This window comes from Lonchura striata, chromosome 35 (assembly GCF_050655825.1).
Source record: "Lonchura striata isolate lonStrDom1 chromosome 35, ASM5065582v1, whole genome shotgun sequence".
NCBI lineage: Eukaryota > Metazoa > Chordata > Aves > Passeriformes > Estrildidae > Lonchura > Lonchura striata.
In genome coordinates, this window is record NC_140737.1 from 8,122,697 (window position 1) to 8,144,938 (window position 22,242).

At 52.2% G+C, this 22,242-nt stretch overlaps 2 protein-coding genes across 2 annotated transcripts in view; one reads left to right on the forward strand and one right to left on the reverse strand.

Annotated features, from left to right (window-relative positions):
• LOC144248810 (uncharacterized) overlaps window positions 1-21,963 on the forward strand; it is a 288,957-nt gene extending 266,994 nt beyond the window's left edge. Inside the window, exon 7 of the mRNA XM_085565014.1 lies at window positions 21,381-21,963. Within this exon, the coding sequence (XP_085421140.1) occupies window positions 21,381-21,963 (583 nt within the window). The remainder of the gene's footprint in view (window positions 1-21,380) is intronic.
• LOC144248540 (olfactory receptor 14C36-like) lies at window positions 8,028-8,960 on the reverse strand. The gene has a single exon (XM_077790650.2). It carries the CDS (start codon window positions 8,958-8,960, stop codon window positions 8,028-8,030), a length of 933 nt encoding a protein of 310 aa, XP_077646776.2.
• Window positions 21,964-22,242: the final 279 nt, after the last annotated feature.

Sequence of the window (22,242 nt, forward strand, 5' to 3'; positions counted from 1 at the left end):
AAAGGGCCCAGGTCCCCCTGCAGGGTGGGGGGTAAAGACAAGAACTGCATCAGTCTGTCCTGGGAGGGGCTTCCCCCCCGGGTCAGGATCTTAGTTTCGTAGGAGCAGGCCCTCAGCCAGGTAATCATTATCACCGACTCCATATATTTCAGAAGTCTGATCAATAATATTCTTTAGTAAGAAACCCATTGTTCTTATGGATAGTTATGATATAGGTTGATTTTAGTTGCTTTTCTTGTCTAAACAGTATCACCATTAGTTAATTAAGAAAGTACCCTTTGGTAGACAAATCTCTGTAACATATTCCACATATTCACAATACCAGGTGCAGCATGTTAAGACAAGAATGTTTTTTCATTCTTTCCTGTGATCTTCTCAGGCTTTCTCAGGCGATGCCTGGGAAGGTTGTCTGTTTCTCTCTGAGGCCAGAGAGCTGCTGCCACCTCTTAGTGCCATTTCCCGCCTTCCAGGGAGATGCACAATGAATCCATCGATTTGTGTAAAAGCATCTCAGGCTGTCTCCTTGAGTTGCTCAGCAAAGAGATGCCATACTGGAACTTCCCTGCCCTGGCATTCCTTGTGGGGGTGAGTCTGAAGGCCGGCACTGCCTCCCAGCTCTCTGCCCTCTCGTAGCCACAGCTGCCTGGGACGGTGCCCACGCCCTGCGCTGCTGCCTGGTCCCCGCCCTGTGCGGTTCTGGGCTCCTGCCGGCCGGGTCCCCTGTCACTGCCCTGTGCCTTTCAGGTCCTGCATTGCCTGGACTTGAGAGCATGCAGTGACAGCATCATGGATCTCTTGTCGAGGCACTTGCTGAGTGAGTGCACAGAGATGCGCCGCCAGGTTCTGAGGGCCCTCCTCTTGCTCAGGGATAATCCCTCACTGGTAAGGAGGGGCAGCAGCTGAAGCCGTGCAGGCAGCATGGGGCTGGGGAACACAGTCGCTGGAACTTGGCTGGGCTTCAGGCATTGGGGCAGCCGCTCCCAGCTCTCCTGCCTCCCACTTCAGCTGCCCGAGGGCTGCGGGACAGGCCTGTGGCCTCTGGGCCCTGTGGCAGCAGGGTGGCCTTTCACACACCTTTGCTCCGCACAGGCCAAAAGAATGTGGAGCCTGACTGAAAGCCTCGGGGAGCTCCTGCAGGAAAATGATAGTGATGTGGTCAGGATGGCCATTGTTCTACTTAGTGATTTGTTCCTGAATAATGACGCCCCAATACCCAGCCCCATCGCCCTACAGCTGGCTAAGGTGCTCCTGCCACTCTTTGAACACGTAAGGCTCTGTGCCCTCAGCCACGGCCACTGGCTGCTGCCCAGACACTTGGTGCCCTGTGGAGATGCAGGCCTGCACCAACGTGGGCCAGAATCGGCTGATGCCAAGGTCTTGTTTCCTTCCTGTTACACAGGATGATAGCCACGTGCAGCAGCTTTCCCTGTTTGTCTTTCGAACCTTGCTGTCTGCTGTAGCAGAAGAAGGAAAAAAGCCCCTGATGACACATGTGTGTCAGAGCCTGCTGCCATTCTCCTTCCACTGCCATGAGGAGAATCAGTGTGTGGCAGAGGTGAGGACTCGCGGGCTGCTGCTGTCCCCCTGGGAGGGGGCTTGGCTGCCTCCTGCCCTGGCGCCTGGCGGGCTGCAGCCTCCTCCTGGCCCTGGCACAGGGATGCTGATCCTGGGCCCTGGGCTGTGGGGCCATTTCCATGTCTCTATTGCTCTCCAGGCTTCTTGGGAAACCCTGCTTTGTGTGACCAAATTCCTGAACAGGAGAGATCTTGAAAAATCTGTAAAGAAGGAGAAACTGTGGAGGTTCATTAAGATCCTGGTAAGGAGGGCCGGGAAGCCGCAGCCCCAGCCTGGAGCAGCCCCTGAGCTCGGTGCTCGGTGTGCGGGCTGGCAGCTGTGCCCCTGCCCGCTGCTGCAGCCCGAGGCTGTGCGGGCTCTGCTCCAGGCTGTCCCCATGGCGCAGCAACCCTGCATTTCCCTGCTCCAGCCTTGGTCTCCAGCACAGCCATGGACACTGATGGTTCCTGTGCCAGGCTCTCCCAGCCCAGCCCAGCTCCCTGCCAGCTCTGCCAGCTGCCCTGAGCTCTGGGCAGCACCAAGGGCCTCTCCCCAGCACAGCCCAGCCGGCTCTGGCCCCACAGCTCTGCTCAGCCCAGGCTGCTCTGGGCACTGCCCCACGGCCTCAGCCCCTGCCAAGGGTACAGCAGCAGCTGCAGCTCAGCCAGGACTCAGCCCCACCATGGGGGAAGGGGCTTGGCCAAGGCCAAAGGAGCTCCCTGGCTGCCCTGCTCCCCTCTGCCTGAGGTGCTGAGAGCTCTGCAGCCCCTCCTGCCATCCCATCTGCCCAGGCCAGCACAAGAGCCCCGGCCCTGGGGCCCTCCAGAGCTGCTCCTGCTCCAGGCCCAGGGCCCATCCCAGAGCTGGGGCAGCCACAAAGCTGTGCCCATTTCTGTTCATTGCTGCTCTGATGGGGACGGATCCTCAGCCTTGATGATGAATTTTCCTACTCCAGAGGCTTCTCATTTCTTGAGCTTTCAGCTCAGGAATTCCTTGAGAAAATCTCAAAACCATTTGTTCAAAACATCCAAAAAAGAAAAGCCCCTGAGAATAATTAAGTTTTCAATTTTTCTGTAGTGAATTAGACAGATTTCAGAGGTGTATTCAAAGTGAATATACTGTATTGAAAACAATGAAGATGGAATTGTTTTGTCCTGTTTTATTTTCCTGTTTATAGATTTCTATCAGCAATGTCCAATAGATACTTAGCCCCATCACCTCCAAATGCAGCCTGAACAGATATGAAAATCAAGACCCTTCATGGCTGACAAGCAATCAGATTTTGTCCCCACCATTTCCCCACCAATTCCCCCATCCAACCTCTGGCACTCAGAGCAGCTGAGGAATGGAGTCACATCCAGGGGTGTCCCCAGGGCTCAGGACTGGGGCCAGGTCAGTGAAATCTCTTTATTGCTGATCTGGACAAGGCCATGGAGGGCACCCTCAGGCAGTTCCAGGTGAGCCCAGGCTGGGTGGGAGTGTGGCTGTGCTGGAGGGCAGGAAGCTCTGCAGAGGGATCTGGACAGGCTGGAGCCATGGGCCCAGGACAATGGGATGAGGTTCACCAAGGCCAAGGGCCGGGTCCTGCCCTGGGCTCACAACCACCCCAAATCCCTGGCCGTGTCCTGCCCCTGATCCCCACAGCCTGTCCTGTTTCCTTCATCCCTGCATTTCCAGGGACTTTCTGGGACAAGGGAGCTCTGTACTGGAGATGGAGGGAGCTCCATGTGCCACCACTGGAGTGGGAACCACAACTCATCAGGTTTGTGTCCTTTGCGGTCAGGAACTGGTGAGACTCAGAGGCACAGAAAGTTTCTCTTCATGGCCAACAGACCACAGATGAACAGGACACAATTTAATAACAATCACGCTCTTCCCTGAGCTATTTGCTACGTCCCAGCAGTGTCTGATGAGTCCACCATCCACAAGTGATTATCATACTAGAATGAATTTGAGACAAACATGGTTCTGTGATAGATATAAACACAATTAGGTTCTTGTATCAGGATGCTCATCCTGGAGTGGGGGCAAAACAGCTCAAACAATTCCTGATTTTCAAAGCTGTCAGTGGTGGATGGAGAAGGGAGGTCAGGCTGCTTTTCGTGCTGAGGAAATGCTGAAACCAGCCTGACTCATTTCATCTCCTCCTGGCCTGGCTGATCTCCCCTCTTTCCCCTTCCACCCAATGGCTTCTGTCTCCCACCAGGCCCCCAGTGAAGAGCCTGGCTCTGTGTTCTCCATCCCCTCCTCGCTGGCACTGCCAGGCTGGGATGAGGAGCCCCTCAGCCTTCCCTGCTCCGGGCTGGACAAGCCCAGCTCCCTCAGGCTCTGCTCACAGCCCAAGGGTTCCTGCCCCACTTTGGAGGCCCTTCCCTAACCCTGCTCCAGCTGCCAGACATCTTTCCTGCCCTGGGGAACCCAACCCAGGCCACAGGGACCTGGATAATCCACGTCCTTGATGTCCTGGTCACACAGCCCTGGCCCCTTTTCCCCATGTCAGGCTCTGGGGTGGATCCTGTGGAACATCCTTGGGTGGCGGCTGTGGCTCCAGGTGGGCCAGGGGGATACCGGGGGACAGGGACCCTGCTGGGCATGAACAGCATTGGACTTGTTGGGAGAAACTGTGAGTAAGAGCTGGAGTGGAGTGACCAACCCAGTGACCTCACAGAGCCCTCCTGGGATGTCACACAGCCCCTCTGGGATGTCACACAGCCTCTCTGAGATGTCATAGCCCATTCTGTAATGTCACACAGCTGGTCTCTGATGTCACAGACAACTCTGTGATGTCACAGTCTGCTCTGCAATTTCAGAGCTCTGTCCTGTGATCTCTAAGCCTGCTCTGCGATGTCACAGAGCTGGCCTATGATGTCATAACCCCTTGATGGCCTCACATAAACCACTCTGTGATGTCATGGACCATTCTGTCATAGATCACTCATGTGATGTCATAGCCCACTCTTTGACCTCATGTAACCAGATGATAAATTGTCTCCACCAAGTGAGCCGACACCTGGAGCTTGTTCTCCAAAACCCCAGGTCTATGGAGACCCCACAATGCCCACTGTGGGACAAGGGGAACTGGAAGTTCACCAACCTCAGTGTCCTGCCAGCTCAGCCAGGCCCACAGGAACATTGGGGTCCACGACCACCAGAAACCACCAGAGAGACCCCCAGGACAGAAGAACACATGGGTAAAGGGGAGGGGAAATATGTTAATGATTTTGGGGAAATGATTATCACATGTGTGTTTAGTCCAGGACAATTAATGAATATGTGTGCAAAATACAGAATATGAACAGAAACTTTCCTGTACTCAGCATGCTCAGCTTTGGGAGGAGCTATCCCCCGTGTATGCCCCTGAATAAAGAATGCTGCTTCTTAATGCTGCACTGGTGTTAAGGAGTTTTCTGTTTTACCAAATTTTTGGTAACACTCCACTCCCAAGGAAAGCTCTGTCTGCTGCTGTTCACAAACAGAGAAGGGCTGGTGGCAGATGTGGGGGTCGGAGGCTGCCTGGGGCACAGTGACCAGGAAATTATCAAGTTTTCAATGATCTGTGAAAGAACGAGGGGCAGCAACAAAACCTCCACACTGGAAAGAGGAAGGGCAGACTTTGGCCTATTTAGGATGCAGGTTTGGGGAGTACAAAATCAGGTACTGATTTTTTTTAAGGGAAAGAGCCATTAAAAACAAAGGGGTTCAGGAACGATGGACACATTTTGAGAAAGCAATCTTAAGGAGGATGGAGCAGCCTGTCCCAGTGTGGCAAAAGATGAGATGGTGAGGAAAATCACTGTCCTGACTGCCCATGGAGCCTTTGTGGGAACTCAGGGGAAAGCAGAGAGAACATTAACTTTGGACAAAAGGTCAGGCAACTTAGCAAGTGTTTAAGGATGTTGTTACATCATGCAGAAAGAGAAAAGGAAAGAGGTGAAATTTCAATTAAAGATTAACCTGGCCAATTCTGTGAAAAATAATAATAAACGTGTCTATGATTAATAGCAAAACATGGTATAAGGAGAACCTCTACTCTTTATTGGATGCAGTGGAAAATAGAATAACTAAAGATAAAGGGAAAGGCTGAGGTACTTAACACCTTGTTTGACTCAATTTTCAATATATGGAGAGATTCTCCTCAGGACAAGAGTTCTCCTGAGCTGGTAGATGGACACAGGGAGCAGAACAGCCCCCTGTAATCCAGGAGGAAGCAGCTGGTGACCTGCTGAGCCACTCAGCTCCCCATCATTTACCATCAGTCCTGGCTCACCAGGGAGGTCCCAGAGCACTGGAGGTGCCAGTGGGAGCCCATCCCCAAGAACGGCTGGAAGGAAGATGTGGAGAGCTCCAGGCCTGTCAGCCTGACCTCGGTGCCCGGCAAGGTTTTGGAACAGATCACCTTGACAGCCACCACAGGGCACCCACAGGATGGCCGAGGGGTCAGAGCCAGCCAGCGTGGATTTAAGAGGGGCAGGTCCTGCCTGAGCAACCTGATCTCCTTTTATAACCAGGTGACCCACCTGTGGGTGTGGAAAAGGCTGTGGATGTGTCCATCTGGACTTCAGCAGAGCCTTGGACACTGTATCTGACAGCATTCCCTGGAAAAGCTGCAGCCCACGGCTTGGGCAGGTTCCCTCCTGGCTGGGAGATGGAAGAGCTGGCTGGAGGCTGGGCCCAGAGAGGGGTGGGGATGGTGCTGCACCCAGCTGGTGTCCAGTCCCTGGTGCTGTCCCCAGGGATCTGTGTTGGGCCCAGTCCTGTTTAACATCTTCACTGATGATCTGGGTGAGGGGACTAAGCCCACCATCCCCAAATTTGCAGGTGACACCAAGCTGGGTGTGAGTGTGGATCTGCTGGAGGCCAGGACAAGAAGACACAGCCTTCAGCTGCACCAGGGGAGGTTTAGGCTAGACAAGAGGAAGAAGTTCTTCACAGAAAGGGTGAGTGGACATTGGAATGGGCAGGCCAGGGGGGAGGTGGCAGAGTCACTGTCCCTCTCCAGTGGCACTCAGTGGCATGGTCTGGGTGACAAGGCGGTATTAGGGCATTGGTTGGACTTGATGATCCCAAAGGTCTTTTCCAGCCTGTTTGATTCTGTCATTCTGTGATGATTGGGACACTCTTAGGCCATTGTGACCCTGCAGGGCCTCGTGGAACTAAGAGGACCATGGTGACACTGTGCAGCCCCATAGAACCAGGACTCAATTGTGGTGCTCAGGGGCCAAAGGGAACCAGGGAGTCCCAGTGACACTGGGTCCTGGTGGAACCACAGAGGCCATGGTGACACTGTGGGGCCTCGCGTGACCGAGGGGTTTCACCACTGTGACACTGCCAAACCAAGGAGAGCATTGGGAGAGTCCAGGGCCCAGGGGAACCAAGGGGCACTTCTGACACTGCAGGGCCTCATGGAACCAAGGGGACATTGTGACACTGCAGGACCTTGTGTAACCAAGGGGCCACTGTGACACTCTGGGGCCTCAGGGAATTTGGAAGGCCCTTGTGACACTGTGTGGGCTCATGAAAACAAGGAGTCCATTGTGACACTGAGGGGACTTGTGGAAGCACAGAGAGCATTGTGACAGTGTGGGACCTCATGTGACCATGGGGCCTTTGTGACACCCTGGGGCCCCATGGAACAAAGGGACCACTGTGAAACTGCAGCACCAATGAGAACATTGTGACACCGTGAAGCCCATGGAACCAAGGAGTCCATTGTCACATTTTGGGGTCCCATGGAACCAAGGAGACCAGTGTGACAGTGCAGAGCCTGGTGTAACCAAAGGGACATTGTGACACAGAGGGGCCCCTTGGAACCAAGGACATCTTTGCAGATGACACCAAGCTGGATGTGAGTGTTGATATGCTGGAGGGTAGGAGAGCTCTGCACAGGGCCCTGGACAGGCTGGATCCACGGCCCAAATCCAACAAGGTGAGGTTTAACAAGTCCAAGTGCCGGGTCCTGCACTTTGGCAACAACAACCCCTGCAGTGCTACAGGCTGGGGACAGAGTGGCTGGACAGTAGCCAGGCAGAAAGGGACTTGCAGGGACTGATGGACAGCAGGCTGGACATGAGCCAGCAGTGTGCCCAGGTGGCCAAGAAGGCCAATGGCTCCTGGCCTGGATCAGGAATGGTGTGGCCAGAAGGACCAGAACTGCTGTGCCAGCACTGATCTGCCCCAGCTCTGCACACAGACATTGCTGCTGCAGCTCCAGAGAAGGCAATAAAAGAGCATATCTGCAGAAAACTTTGCTGGGAGATCCTTTAGTTCCTTGAAAGCCACCGAGAGCGCAGCCCCTCATTGACACAGTCTGTGGCTACATGGATAGTGGAGAGAATCAAATAAGAAATGGCACAAACAATGGCATTTTTTGTGGCAACATTAATATGTAAAACAAAGAAAGTCCAAAATGAAACCAACAATAAGTATCAAAAATGAGTTTTATTACAAGTGTTTTGCAGAAATTGGCCAACAGTTTAATGTTCCTGAAAGCATCCAGTCATCAGTCTCAACACTGCAGCCTTGAGCTCCTGGTTCCTCAGGCTGTAGATGAGGGGGTTCAGGGCTGGAGGCACCACCGAGTACAGAACTGACAGGGCCAGATCCACGGATGGGGAGGAGATGAAGAGGGGTTTTAGGTGAGCAAATATAATAGTGCTGACAAACAGGGAGACCACAGCCAGGTGAGGGAGGCAGGTGGAAAAGGCTTTGTGCCGTCCCTGCTCAGAGGGGATCCTCAGCACAGCCCTGAAGATCTGCACATAGGAGAAAACAATGAACACAAAACAGCCAAGTGATAAACAGGCACTAATAGCAAGAAGACAAATTTCCCTGAGATAGGATATGGAGCAGGAGAGCTTGAGGATCTGGGGGATTTCACAGAAGAACTGGCCCAGGGCATTGCCATGGCACAGGGGCAGGGAAAATGTATTGGCTGTGTGCAGCAGTGAATAGAGAAAGGCACTGGCCCAGGCAGCTGCTGCCATGTGGGCACAAGCTCTGCTGCCCAGGAGGGTCCCGTAGTGCAGGGGTTTGCAGATGGACACGTAGCGGTCGTAGCACATGATGGTCAGGAGGAAATACTCTGATCCAAGGAAGAAGATAATCAGAAAAACCTGAGCAACACATCCTGTGTAGGAGATGTTCCTGGTGTCCCAGAGGGAATTGTGCATGGCTTTGGGGACAGTGGTGCAGATGGAGCCCAGGTCACTGAGGGCCAGGTTGAGCAGGAAGAAGAACATGGGCGTGTGCAGGTGGTGGCCGCAGGCTACGGCGCTGATGATGAGGCCATTGCCCAGGAGGGCAGCCAGGGAGATGCCCAGGAAGAGGCAGAAGTGCAGGAGCTGCAGCTGCCGCGTGTCTGCCAGTGCCAGCAGGAGGAAGTGGCTGATGGAGCTGCTGTTGGACATCTGCTGTGGCTGCACATGGGCACCTGTTCATGGAGAAAGGACAGGGACAAGTCAGGAGAGGCTGCTTGGAGCTAAACCTGGGCCATTCCCTTCAGACTGTCCTGCTGCAGGGAATGGCCCTGGTTCCTGCTCTGGGAAAACCTTTACCCAGCTAAGTGTGGGAACTCTCAAGGAGCCATCCCTGCCCCGCTGTCATGGGTTTGTGGCCATGTGGCAGAGGGACAAGGCTGGATATTCAGGATTTGTCAGGGGAATAACTTCTAAATGCAGAAAGTCTTGGTACCATCTGCGCTTCCAGGTCTAAAGGATGGCAGGAGTTGGTTTTAGGAATTGTTTTCCTACCCACTCACCATTTCTGGCCTTCTGAGGTCAGAACTCCCCAGCATTCCTGCTGCACTCAGAGTTTGCCAGTGAGAGGTGTGAGAGGTAAAGGATTCTATGTGGCTGAGGGAAGGTGAGGGGCTGGATGGGCTTGTTCCCCCAGCACTGCTCTGTTCAGCCCCCTCTGCTTCCCTGAGCATCTCCCTGGGCCTGGACATCCCCTCCTGAGATGTGCCTTGAGACTGACCAGCCAAAGTCACAGTTCTGGAGTCTCTGTAAATTTTCAAACATTCATTTAATGATCCTGTGTGTCCCTTTCACCTCAGAATATTCTTTAATTCTGGGATTACAATTCCTGTTCTGCTTTTCTCATACACTTGTGTCTGTAATCAAAAGAGAAAAAAACCTCCTTGCAAAAGTTTTAGAACTGTAAGTTAAAAAACAGACCTTTATTGTTAGCTTCCAGTGTGGATGGGGCACACCCAGCCACTGATTTCAACAATTTATTGCGTTTGATTAATTAGGATATTTAACAGGGGAATCCAGGAGAAGATTCCGTTGCTCCAGTAGCCGACCAATAGGTCAACCCATTGGAGTAGGTCCAAGGGCTTCTTTGCCCCAATTTTTGTTATGACTGCTCACATTCCGGTCAAAATGCAAAATGTTCTTCTTTCAGGACTGCTTCTTGATAATAAGACTATACAGTATTTCAGGAATGTATTTAGATAGTCAGCTTATTGTTCTAAAATCTAAGAGCAAGGTTAGGAAATGTACTAGAGTTAATTAAGGATTATAGTGATAGAAGTATATAATAGAAGCTTAATAGAGTTAATTAAGAATTTAATAGAATAAAATTAGGATTATAATTTAAAAAGTATATAATAGTTTTTTTACATAGCTATGGCTATATGAAAAATGTATAAATAGCAAAAATCTTTCTGTCAGCAACCTTGTCTTTCCCATCCTTCTACAAGCAGGAAATTGAAAACACTCTCAGAAAAGCTCCTGATCTTTACAGCAATCCCAGGCTTACCTTCTTTGGGAAGTGTCCTCCGGAGCTGTGCCCAGGCTCGTCTGGAGCTGGGAGCAGCCCTGCCCCAGCCAGCCCCTCTCAGCAGCAGCACCTGCCCTGCTCAGGGTGGCTCCTTCCCCCCACAGCTCCTGGCCAGCGCTGGGAGCAGCTCCAGGGCCGGCTGAGAGCTGTCCCTGGCAGGCAGCAGAGTCCCTGGCCCAGCACAGCGCCCTGGGCTGCAGGACCCTGCTCTGCAGGACAGCCCTGGGCACCCCTGGCTGCTCTGCACAGGAGATGAGCAGAGAATGCACTCACAGGGGCTGTGGGCATTGGGATGTTCCAGCTTTAGGAGATCACTGCAGGAGCTGCAGCTGCCTTGTCCTGCAGCCAGAGGTTCCTGTGCCAAGGGCTGGCAGTGATTCTGCCCCAGGCACTTCTCAGCCCCTTCCCAGCCCTGACTGATTGAAGCTCTCTGTGCCTCTGTGCTGTGCCCGGGCTGGCTGCAGGCAGTGCCCCAGCCCTGCTGGGCTGGCAGAAGAGCTGCTCAGCAAGAGAAATGTGCTTTTGAAGCTCTGCTTGGTTACCAGGATCTCCCTCTGTGCCAGGAGCGTGGCCCAGCTCAGCAGCACAGACACAGCACAAGGACTTTAATGACCCTCTGGGGCTTTGTGCTCAGGCCCTGAACATCAGGCCCTGAGAAGGAGGTGCAGAAACCTCTTCAGAACTCCAAGTCAGAATCCAACTCCAAAGTTTCTTGGACTTTTAATGGGTCCCACTGAGGGACACGACTGAGAAAGTGTCCCCAGGCCCCAGGCAGAGCAGAGAACTGGAGGCACTGATGCCAGGTGGGGACAAAGAGAAGCCAAGTCTTGGTGCCCTGGGGCACAGCAGGGTCTGTGCCACCAAGGGCTGTGAGGAGACACCTTGTCCTGAGGCCCTGGGGCCTCCTGGCACAGCCCCAGCCAGGCTGGGCACTGTCAGCCCCTGGTCCTGCCCTCAGCATCCCCCCTGGCCCACATCCCAGTGGGGTCAAGGATCTGCTGGAAGGAGTCCCTGTGGAGCCTTGGTCAGGAATGGCCCTGGGGGCTCCTTCATGCTCCCAGGGACTGCAGGTTTTTCAAAGGACTTTGGGTTTTGCTTTTGCCTTGCAGTCTCTGAGAGCTTTCTGCAATCCTGGCCTCCAATTATCTGCTGTAATTAGTCCCTGGAGAGGCTTTGTCAGGAGCAACACTCATAGGGGCTCATTAATGCTTCAAGGTACTTCAGTTGTTTTAAGGTACTTGGTGTTTCCCTTTTGCTACAGACTCTGTGAGAGGTTTGTGCAATCATGGCCCCAATTATTTTCTTTAATGAGTCCCTTGAGAGCTTTGTACAGGCACTCAGTTGGGCTCGTGAATACTTTGAGATTCTTAACTTTTGTAAGGTTCTTTGGATTTTCCTTTCCACATTGAGAGTTATTTGTGCCATTTTCAGTCTCTGAGAAGTTTTTGTGCCATCCTGGCCTCCAGTTCTCTCCTCCAAGGACTCCATGAAGAGCCTGTGTTATAGATGGACCTTTGTGGTTCCCATTAATGCTTTAGACTCCAACCACTTTGGGGTTTTCCTCTGACTCTGACTCCTGGAAAGGTTTGTGCAATCTCCTCTCAGGCTCTGAGGTTCCAGGGCTCAGCTCCAAATGCACCACGGGGCTCATTAGGATCAAGCAAGTCCTGACAAACCATGGCTCTGCCTCAATTTCTCTCTGCTCTCGTGCAGTTTGTCAGGAAGTTTCTGTAGTGGTTTTGGTTCACCATTTTGAGATTTCTCAGCCAATGCTTCAATGAGTGTGTTGTATTCAGTGTTGGCTAATTACCAGTGCACTCACTAGAATATATTTACTCATTTCCAGCTGTGAGATAGGATTAGAAGAAAGGGAAAGTGGTTTCAAAATTTTAAAAGGGTATAAATAAAATTGTATTAACAATAACTAAAGAAATAGTAATAAGAATCAGAACAAAACTTTCAGAACACTTCCTCTCTCCATAAAACCTGACAATGTAAAGAGAAAAAACCTAAAATTTTCAGTCAGTTTACCACCTCTAAAATAGTCTTTTTTCACTTCACTTAGGGAGAGAAGTTCCTCTTGTTAATGTTATGGAGACTTATCCACAAGAAAACAGTTATCTCATGAGTTTTCATTTTCACAAATAGCAGTGGCCTGGAGAAATCTTCAATCGTGAACTCCCTTCCATCTTTTCCCACTTTTTCCCACAGCTGTGTTTAAGGGCCAGGCCAAGTTATGGGGTATTAGTTTCAAGATGAGCTGTTTAAGAGCAAAGGTTCTCTTCATATGTTTCTGAAATCATCTTCATCTCTGGGAACAGAGGTCTTCTTCTCTCCGTGAGCGCACAGGGTCTCATCACTGTTCTCCCTTTCTCTGTTCAAACCTCTCATTAGATCACAGCTACTTCAACATTTGCTCACTTTAGCATGGAGGCCTTTGCTGAAACAAGTCATCTCCCCATAATTTCAATGCATTATAGGGAAAAAGATAGTCTGATGCATCAGTGACATCCTTCTCCACAGCTTTACCAGGGGATTTCAGCCCCAAGATCAAGGCATCTCCTCATCCCTCCCATCTGGGACTCAACTTCCTCTTCCCTGCCCTCGGTGTGTTCATGTTGCTCCTCTGTGTGCCTGCCCTGTGTCCTTTTCTCTCACTGGAGGGAGTATGGCAGCACTGGCAGAGTCAATATCTCCCGGGGCTGCAGATGGTTCCGTGAGCCCGGCCGGGCTCGGTGCTTGCGGCCGGAGCTGTTTTGCCATGGAGGTTTCTGCAGCGGCTGCGCTGGGGCTGTGTCAGGCTGGGCCGCGCTGGGGCAGGGCCAGGATCTCAGCAGCCAGGCCAGAGCCCAGCAGCAGCACGGCCGGGGCCGATGGCTTCTCCTGCCCTGCCCGCCGGCTGCGGGCGAAGCCCAAGGGCGGCAGAGCCTTGGCCGAGCCGGCCCGGCCCGGGGCTGCTCCTGGGGCCCGGCGGATCCTGGCCGGGCCCGGGCTGGCGGCGGGGCAGGGCTCGGCAGGGCCAGATGTCAGCACCCGCAGCCACGGCCCGGCCTCGGCCCCGCGGCCTCCCCTGCCCTGCCCGGCAGCCGATGGCGCCTGGCGGCTCCCTGGGAAGGGGCCCGGCCCCACGGCAGGAGCCGCCCGGCCCCACGGCCCAGACGGGGCTGGGCCGGCCTCGGCACCTCTGTGGGGCCAGAAGGGAGAGAGACCCAGCCAGGCTTTCTCATCTGGAACTTGTATCTGCACAGAGGCGTCTGCAGCTTCCTTAGTGCTTTAACAGACTGTCAGCTCTCAAAGCTAATTACTGATTGGTTTTTGTCAGACACACAGGAAACTGCTAGCAGCTTCTCTCAGGACATCACTTCTGTGTTGCAAAACCACCACAGCAGCACAGAGCACAGAGCTCCTTTGTCCATATGTAGTGGTCATGTGCCCGAAGCCTCAGAACCCCTCCTTGGGAGATCTCTGGGCCTTCTCCAAGGTGTTTTCAAATGAAAATATTCAGCTCATGGTCTAAGAAAATTACCAGAGGACAGAGCCAGCCAGACCTGTCTGTCCTGGTTACTTTTGTCTGGGAGCACTCCTTGGATATACGGAATTTGGGAGGCAAATTCTAATTTTGGCCATGGTTCCTGGAGATGAAGACCCATTCTTTTCCATAGGAATAAAGGAACAGAGCCCTGGTGTTTCCCTGGGTGGATGAGAGATGATCACCAGAGGACATGGCCAGCCAGAACTGGGAGGTTTTTTCTGTAAGATAGACTTGCATATAGGAAATTTTTTATGGGGAGTACCAATTTTGACAATGGGTATGTTAAGAGATGGACAGTTCTTTTCCAAAGCAAGGAAAGCATGGAGCCCCAGTACTCCCAGAGCTGATGAGGGGCAGCCTTTGGCATCCCAAGATCAGCCAGACCTGTCAGGTGGCCCCTGGCAGGCCAAGCCAGCCACACCTGGTCCATGTTCCCTCACTTCCATGGGGCCCCACTGTGTCCCAATGGTCCCTGGCTTCCAGGAGGCCCTGAGGTGTCACAATGCCCCCTTGGTGACACCAGGCCCTGAAGGGTCGGAATGGTCTCCATGGTTCCATCAGGCCCCACAGAGTCATAATGGTCTCTGGGCCCATGAAGCCCCGCGGTGTCACCATGGCCCCTTGGTTCCATGGGCTCCAGTGGTGCCACAATGATCCCCTTGGTTCCATGAGGTGCCCACAGTGTCACAGTGATCTCCATGGGAAGGAAATAACCGAGCCCCAGTGTGGCAGAGGCAGCCACCAGAGGCCAAGGGGAGCCAAACTTGACAGTACTGGCAGATTTTGGCTGGGAGAAACCCTTGGATATAGGGAAATTGGGAGGTGGAACCTCAGTTTTGGCCATTTCCTGTAGATAAGAAGGAGGGCTCTTTTCCATAGGAAGGAAAGTCCAGAGCCCCAGTGTTTCAAATACAGACGAGAGGCAGCCCCCAAGGGGCCAAGACCTGTCTCTCCTGTCTGATTTCACTTGAGAGCAATCCTCGGATGTACGGAGTTTTGGAGGTGGAATCCCAGTTTTGGCCATGACAGGATGAATGATTTTTTCATATAGGAAAGAGAAGTGCAAAGTCCAAGTGTTCTGGAAGAAGATGAGAGGTGGCCACCCTTAGGCCAAGCTAGCCAGACCTGTCTCTCCTGGCACCTTTTGGCTACAGGCTATCCTTGGACACTGGGCATTTTGGAGATGGAATCTCAATTTTGGCTGTGGGTTCCTGGACAGGAAGATGAGTTCTTTTCATTAGGAAGGAAAGCACAGAGCCCCAGTGTTTCTGAGGCAGATAAGTGCCAGCCCTCAGGAAGCCAAGGCCAGCCAGACTTGTCAGTCCTGGCAGCTTCTGTCTGGGAGCTATGCTTGGATATAGGGAATTCTGGAGGCACATGCCCAGTTTTGGCCATGGGTGCCTGGTCAAAATGGATGTTTTTTTCCCATAAGAAAGAAAAGCACATGGTCACAGTGTTTCATAGGCAGATGAGAAGTGGCCTCCAGGTGGCCAAGGCAGCCAGACCTGTCTTTCCAGGTTGATTTCATCTGGGAAAAATCCTTGCAATATAAGGAAATTTAGAGAACAAATCCCACTTTTGGCCCTGGGTCCCTGAAGGAGAAGAAGAGTTCTCTCCCATAGGAAGGAACGCCCAGAGCCCCAGGGCTTCAGGAACAGATCAGAAGCAGCCTTCGACATGCCAAGGTCAGCCAGACCTGTCAGGTGGTCCCCAGGAGGCCCAGCCAGCCAGAACTGTTCCATGTTCCCTTGGTTCTGTGGAACCCCACAGTGTCACAATGGTCTCCTTGGTTCCATGAGGCCCTGGAGTGTCACAATGTTCCTCTTGCTTCTGCAGTGTCACAATGGCCACGTGCTTCCATGAGGCCTTGCAATGTCACAATGGCTTTGTGGTTCCACAGAGCCCTGATGTGTCACAATGGCCCCTCAGCTCCGTGTGCCCTCGCTGTGTCACAGCGGCTCCTCTGTGACACTGCGGCTGCACAAGGTCACCATGGACCCTTGGTTCCTTGGGGTCTCTGAGTTCACAATGGTCTCCTTGATTCCATGAGGCAGCACAGTGCCACAATGGCCACTTGGTTCCATGAAGATCTGCAGGGTCACACAGGTTTGTGACATTTGTCCTTGCTGCCCCTCACATTCCCCTGCCCTACAAACAGCCCCGAGCCACCCATGAGGGACAGGCCCTGCTGTGCCAGGCTGGGCTCAGGGCTTGGCCCTTCTGCTTCCCCCAGCCAGCCCAGGCCTTGCTCAGCATTGCAGTTCCCTGCTCTGAGCCTTGGGCTCCCTGCAATCCTGGCCTCAAGGATCTGCTCTCACCAGTCCCTGGGGAGCCTTTGGCAGTCCCTGCCCTCAGTGGGGCCAAGTGATGCTCCAAGGGACTTGGAGTTTTGCTTCTGACTCCTTGAGCAGCTTCTTCAGCCTTCTGTCAGTGCCTGAGGGTCCTGGACTCAGCCCCAAATCCACCGTGGGGAACATCAAAATACAGAAAGCCCTCAGGGGCGCTTTGTCTTCATTCAATGGTCTGCAAATCTCCAGGGCTTGTGCAGCTGATTGGAGTCAGTTTGGAGTTCTTGGAAGGAGGAGGATTTCAAAGTGCACCTCATGACTTTTTTTTTTTTAAGTGAGTATTCTTAGTTTCCAGTTCAGAGAAGAGCTGACACAAGCATTCCCCAGGTGACCTTGATGCTCAGTGTCTCCTTAGGAGGTCTGGGCATGTAGAAGTATCAGCCCCGTGAGAGCAGACCCTGTTTGGACAAGCTGCTCCTCACCCCCAGCCTCACCATGTCTGACATCGCCCACCTGGCACTGACATCCCTGAGCCCTGCAGCAGAACCTTGTCCCTGAGCTCTGCAGCTCCATGTCCCAGCCCATTGCACTGTGTCTCACCAGCTCTCCTCAGGGCTCTGCCTGCACACAGGCCCAGGAGAAGTTTTCCTGGGAAAGAAAGACTGGAAAACCCTGAGCAGATTTCCTAAACAACAAACCCCACTCAGGAGCCACCTGCTCAGTACAGGTTGCCTGGAATGGTGTCACCTTTCTACAAGGGACAGTGTGACCAGAAATGATCTCTGGAAGCAGAATTCTCTGAGTCTCCCAGCTGAACTCTCTGTTCCTGTCCTTTCCCTGGATCTCTGTTGCAGATGGAAGCTGCTGGTGCCATCCTCATGTTTAACCTCTCTTTGGAATGCAAACAGATGTTCCCAGCTGTGTTAAGCTGGATTTGCTCAATGTTTCTATAAATCTTTTGTGTTCCCCATGGAATGAAGGGGACATTTTGGCACTGAGGGGGTGACGTGGAAGCAAGGAGTCAATTGTGACCCTGGGGTCCCATGGAACCAAGGGGCCATGGTGGCACAGCACGGCCACGTGGATCCAGTGGTCCCTTGTGACACTGTGGATCCAAGGAGACCATGGAGACACCCCCAGAACCTCATGGAACCAAGGAGTCCATGGTGACCCAGCAGGGCTGCATGGAGCCAATGGTCCATGGTGACACTGCCCATCCAAGGAGGCCATTTGGACACTGTGGAAGCTCATGGAGCAAGGTGGCCATTGTGACACTGAAGAACTTCATGACACCAAATATCCATGGGGACACAGCAGGGCATCATGGAACCCAGGAACCGCTCTTGGCAGTGTGGAAACTCATGGAACCAGGGGCTGTTGCGGCTCTGCAGAACCAACACAGCTGCTGCACCTTGTCCCCTGCCCTGCACAGCTCCTTGGGAGGCATGGCAGGAGCATGCCCCTCTGGGATCCATGGCACACACTGCCAGGGGCTGGAATTCCAGTTCCCAGCCAGGAAAATATGTGCCTGCCCTTGAAGGAAAAGCTCTTATGAAAGAGCCAAAAGCCAAGTGGAGCAGGATCCTACAGTGATATTTCACTGCCAGCCATCATAACTTCACCCATGGTTGTCATAGCTCATGGATTGGGAATGAAATCAGGGCAGGTCCCTGGGTCAAGGGAGACACTGAAAGAGAAACAGAGCAGGCAAAGGAAGGCAGGAGAGAAAGGAAATGTTTTGGTTTGGAAAGACAGGTGTTTTCTAAGGAAGGCAGGAGCCTCCCCTGATATTTAAAAATGTAGACTCTTTCAGAATTGTTATAAATTTGAAATTAAGGGGGCCTGTCAGGCAAAACTATGGAAGCAGAAATAACAGTTTTTTATTAGGGAAGAAAATTAAAAGATAAAATAAACAATGCAGTAAACTAAAACAACACTGACAGAGTCAGAATACAACCTGACACCCTGTTGGACAGGGTGTTGGCCGCAGTCCAATTGGAATTGTGGCTGCAGTCCTCCTGGAATGTCAGGTGTGGTTCTGTTGGAGAAGTGATCCTGTAGGAATGGGAGTCATCTTCTGAAGAGGAAGAGGCAGCTGTTTCTCTGGGAAAATCCAGCCCAGAAAAAGCTGTGTTGGTGGGCCAGAATCTCAAGACTAGATGCAGGTAGGAATGCTTGGCTCCTCCCCCTGGGTAGCACATCTCACAATGGGATGTTACAGTTCCTATCAGTCATGCAGTGACATTCAATAGCCCATTATCAGCAGATGTCTCCCCCGAGGGAGGATTGATTGTGGAAGAGATAAGGAAAAACTGCCCACTTAACACAGGACAACTGCCATACAGATGGCAAATAGAACACATCTTGCTTTTCAGTCTGGGACAGGAGGTCACAAACAAAATCAGCTGAGAAGGCAGCACTCTGAAAAGCAAACCAGAACTGACAGAAAATGAATGGGACAGAAATCAATAATTCTGATAATTTTACTTATTATCAAAATAAATCACACCCACCCAGCCCCGCACAATCCTGATCCCACAACCTCAAATTTGGATCTCACTTCTCCCGATCTCCTTCAAATCCCATCTCACCCCGGAGGCTGAGGAATTGAGTAATTTTGGCACTGGGCTGAGGTGGAAACCAGCCATTTTGAGTGGGATTGAGTAATTTTGAGGTGAAAGAGCAATACACCTTGGATTTTGGAAGATAAAGATATGGAGAATACTACCAGATATCCCCCAAAACCAACAGATCCTCCAGAATATGTTCCCAAACAGTAAATTCCACCTCAAATACCTCTTAAATGGTGGGACTTTTGACATCTCTGGTCAATACTCTTTTTAGTCATTTTTCAGGTGTTTTTAAGTGATAAAGACAAATCAGAAGTAAATTAGGGCTAAACCAAAACCAGAGACCCCTTGAGCAACCCCTGGGAACTGGACAAAACAAACTCAGCAGAAATCAAATTTAACCCTCCATAAAATGCCTTGAGGAAGATTTGCTCTTCCCACAAGTCACTTGTGATGGAAATGCAAACAAATCCCAAACATTAATAAACCAACAACAGAAGCAATTCTGTGGCAATTCCAAATTTCATCACTTCCAGCACAGTTCCAAGTCAGATGCTGGCAGGTTCCAAAAAAAGAAACATGGAAATTTGGCCAAATACAGATTATTAAAAGGAAGGGAAAGGTCTGTGTAGCTGTCACAAAGGTGACAGGGACGAAGAATATAGTGATTCTCATATTTGTCAAAGCCCCAAGCCTGTGAATTCAGGAGTTATTTGGTGATTTAGCTACTTGAGCTGGGCTTTTGTAGGATTTAAATACCTTTGCGGTCCTCACCTTGGAGTGAATGATCCTTGTCAGTCTCACTGGTATCATTTATTCCCTTTCTTCCAGTGATTTCAACAAACTTTTCAGGGAAGGACAAAAAAATATTTTCTTTACAATGGCCACCCACAACAGCCATTTTCCTTGTAAGTTCTCCCAAACGTTGCTCAGAGGAAGCTGCATCCAAGTTTTTAAGAGTTCCTCCAGAAAGAGCCACAAGCTCCTCAGAGGAGGGAACCAGACTGTTGTCAAAATTACCTGGGGTCAGTAAACAGTGCCCTCAACTCCCTGTGCCAAAATAATGTTGCAATCTGGTTAATAAAATTGTTAGAGAGATTCCTCTGCCCCAATTCAGGTGCTAACAAGACCAAATCCAAAGTGGATTTTATTGACCAGTTAATGTGAGGTAGAGAGAGATGGAAAGAAGTAGAAAAGGGGGGAAAGCAAGGGAGTGACAGGGACAGAGATCTCCCGTGGGGAAGGGCAAGTGTGACATTGTCCCCTGTGTGCGTGGCCTTCCCAGGGTGGGGGTTTTACACCGGAGCCAGTTTGGGTAAGGGGGGTGGTGTTCACCCCCCAACCCTGAGCAGGGATTGCCTCACTGTTTCAGGTGCAGTGTCAGATGTAACCAAAAGTGTTTTCAGTCCCCATCTCCATAAACTGTTATCAACAGGTGGGGCAGTGTTCTTTATCTCTTCCATGGCTCAGCCCTGATAACGCCCACCAGGGGCCATCTTCTGTTAATGGGCCATTGAGTGTCACTGCAGGACTGATAAAATTACATCATCCCATTGTGGGATGCTCCGCCTAGGGGAGGAACCAAGCATTCCTATGTGGATATAATCTCACCCTTGCAACACCACAATCACCTTGCCTGCTGCATTCCCAGAGGACAAGAGCTCCATAACCACCACCGGACCTTCCGAGCAAGACCATACTGTTCTACAGGATCACTGCTTTGACAGAATCACGTTCATCACTCCAGCTGGACTGCAGCCACCATCTCATCAGACTGCTACCACCACCCTGAGCAACGGGGTGTAAGGTTATATCCTGACTCTGTGAGTTTAAACCAGTGTTTCTGTATCATTGTCGTGATCTTAATTTTCTTATTCAATTGTCATTCTGGCTTAGACTCTCTCCCTGGTTTGCTTTGAAGCCAGTACAAAACTCACTATGCTCATCCCTTGTTTTTCTCCCAAAACAGGATTTCCCATACCCAAACATTCACCAGATGGAGAAGGCTATGAGGAAGAGGAAGATGCCCTGGGACACTGAGGCAGGTGAGGAGGAGGTCAGTGCCCCTTTCCCCCTCTCTCCTGCTCCATCTCCCAGCCCAGCATGGCCACCAGCTGCAGGACAGCCCCGCTGCCGGTGCCCTCCTGCTGGGGATGCACTGGGGGGATCTCCTTGCCCTTCCCTGTGGCACGGAGGCAAATCCCATCCTCTCCTTGTCCTTCCTCCCCCAGATCAGGAGCTAAGGATGGAGACCAGGAAGGACAAATCCCTGCAGCAGAACCTCATGGAAGAGGCCGTTTTGAGCAACTCCACAGCACAGGAATCCAACAGGGAGGAAAATCCCTGGAGATCTCACAGGAGGAGGGGCTGCAAGCCCAGCCCAGGATGCTCTGAGGAGGAAAGACCCACTCTGGGCCAGGAAGGTGGGCAGAGCTTCAGCCAGAGCTTGGAGATGGTGGTCCCTGAGCAGCTTCCTGATGGGGAGAAGCCCTACAAGTGCTTGGAGTGTGGGAAGAGCTTCAGGCAGAGCAACAATCTGAAACGACACCTGATGATCCACACAGGGGAATGGCCCTACAAGTGTGGGGAGTGTGGGAAGGGCTTCAGCTGCAACTCCCACCTTGTCCGCCACTTACACATCCACACTGGGGAGAGGCCCTACAAGTGTGGGGAGTGTGGGAAGGGATTCAGCTCCAACTCTCACCTTGTCAGCCACCAACACATCCACACTGGGGAATGGCCCTACGAGTGTGGGGAATGTGGGAAGGGATTCAGACGGAGCTCTGACTTCATCATCCACCAACGCATCCACACTGGGGAGAGGCCCTACAACTGTCCTGAGTGTCAGAAGAGGTTTCACAGCAGCTCTGGTCTCCTCAGACACCAGCGGATTCACATGGATGAGAGGCCCTACCGCTGCCCTGACTGCAGGAAGGGCTTCAAGCGCAACTCCACCCTCGTCACACACCAGCGCATCCACACCGGGGAGAGGCCCTACATGTGCCCCACCTGTGGGAAGGGGTTTAACAGCAGCTCAGATCTCCTCCGGCATGAGCGGATTCACTCCGAGGAGAGGCATTTCCTCTGCCCCGACTGCGGCAAGGGCTTCAAGCAAAAGTCCAATCTTGTCAGCCACCAACGCATCCACACTGGGGAGAGGCCCTACTTGTGTCCCCAGTGTGAGAAGAGCTTCACCTGGAGCTCTGACTTGACCAAACACCAACGGAGTCACCAGTAAGGGAAATCCTGAAAGTTCCCCAGCTGCAGGAAGAGCTTTGTGCACTGCTCCAGCTTCATCCCGCATTGGAAGACCATGTTGGGAAGAGCCTAGGTGATCCATGTTCCCTGTGATCCATGCTGGGAAGACACCTGTCCCTTTTCCTGCCCCTACCAATGGCCTGATATTGGATTGAAGGACATGAGGGTCTGGCCATGGCCCTGTCACTACATTCACTCCTGCCTCAGGTCATTGCCAGGGGCAGGAAAGGGACTCTCTCTCTCTTTCCCTGAGGAGACG

Excerpts from the sequence above, each read along its gene's own strand:
- LOC144248540 (XM_077790650.2), bottom strand. The coding sequence starts at position 8,960 with ATGTCCAACAGCAGCTCCATCAGCCACTTCCTCCTGCTGGCACTGGCA.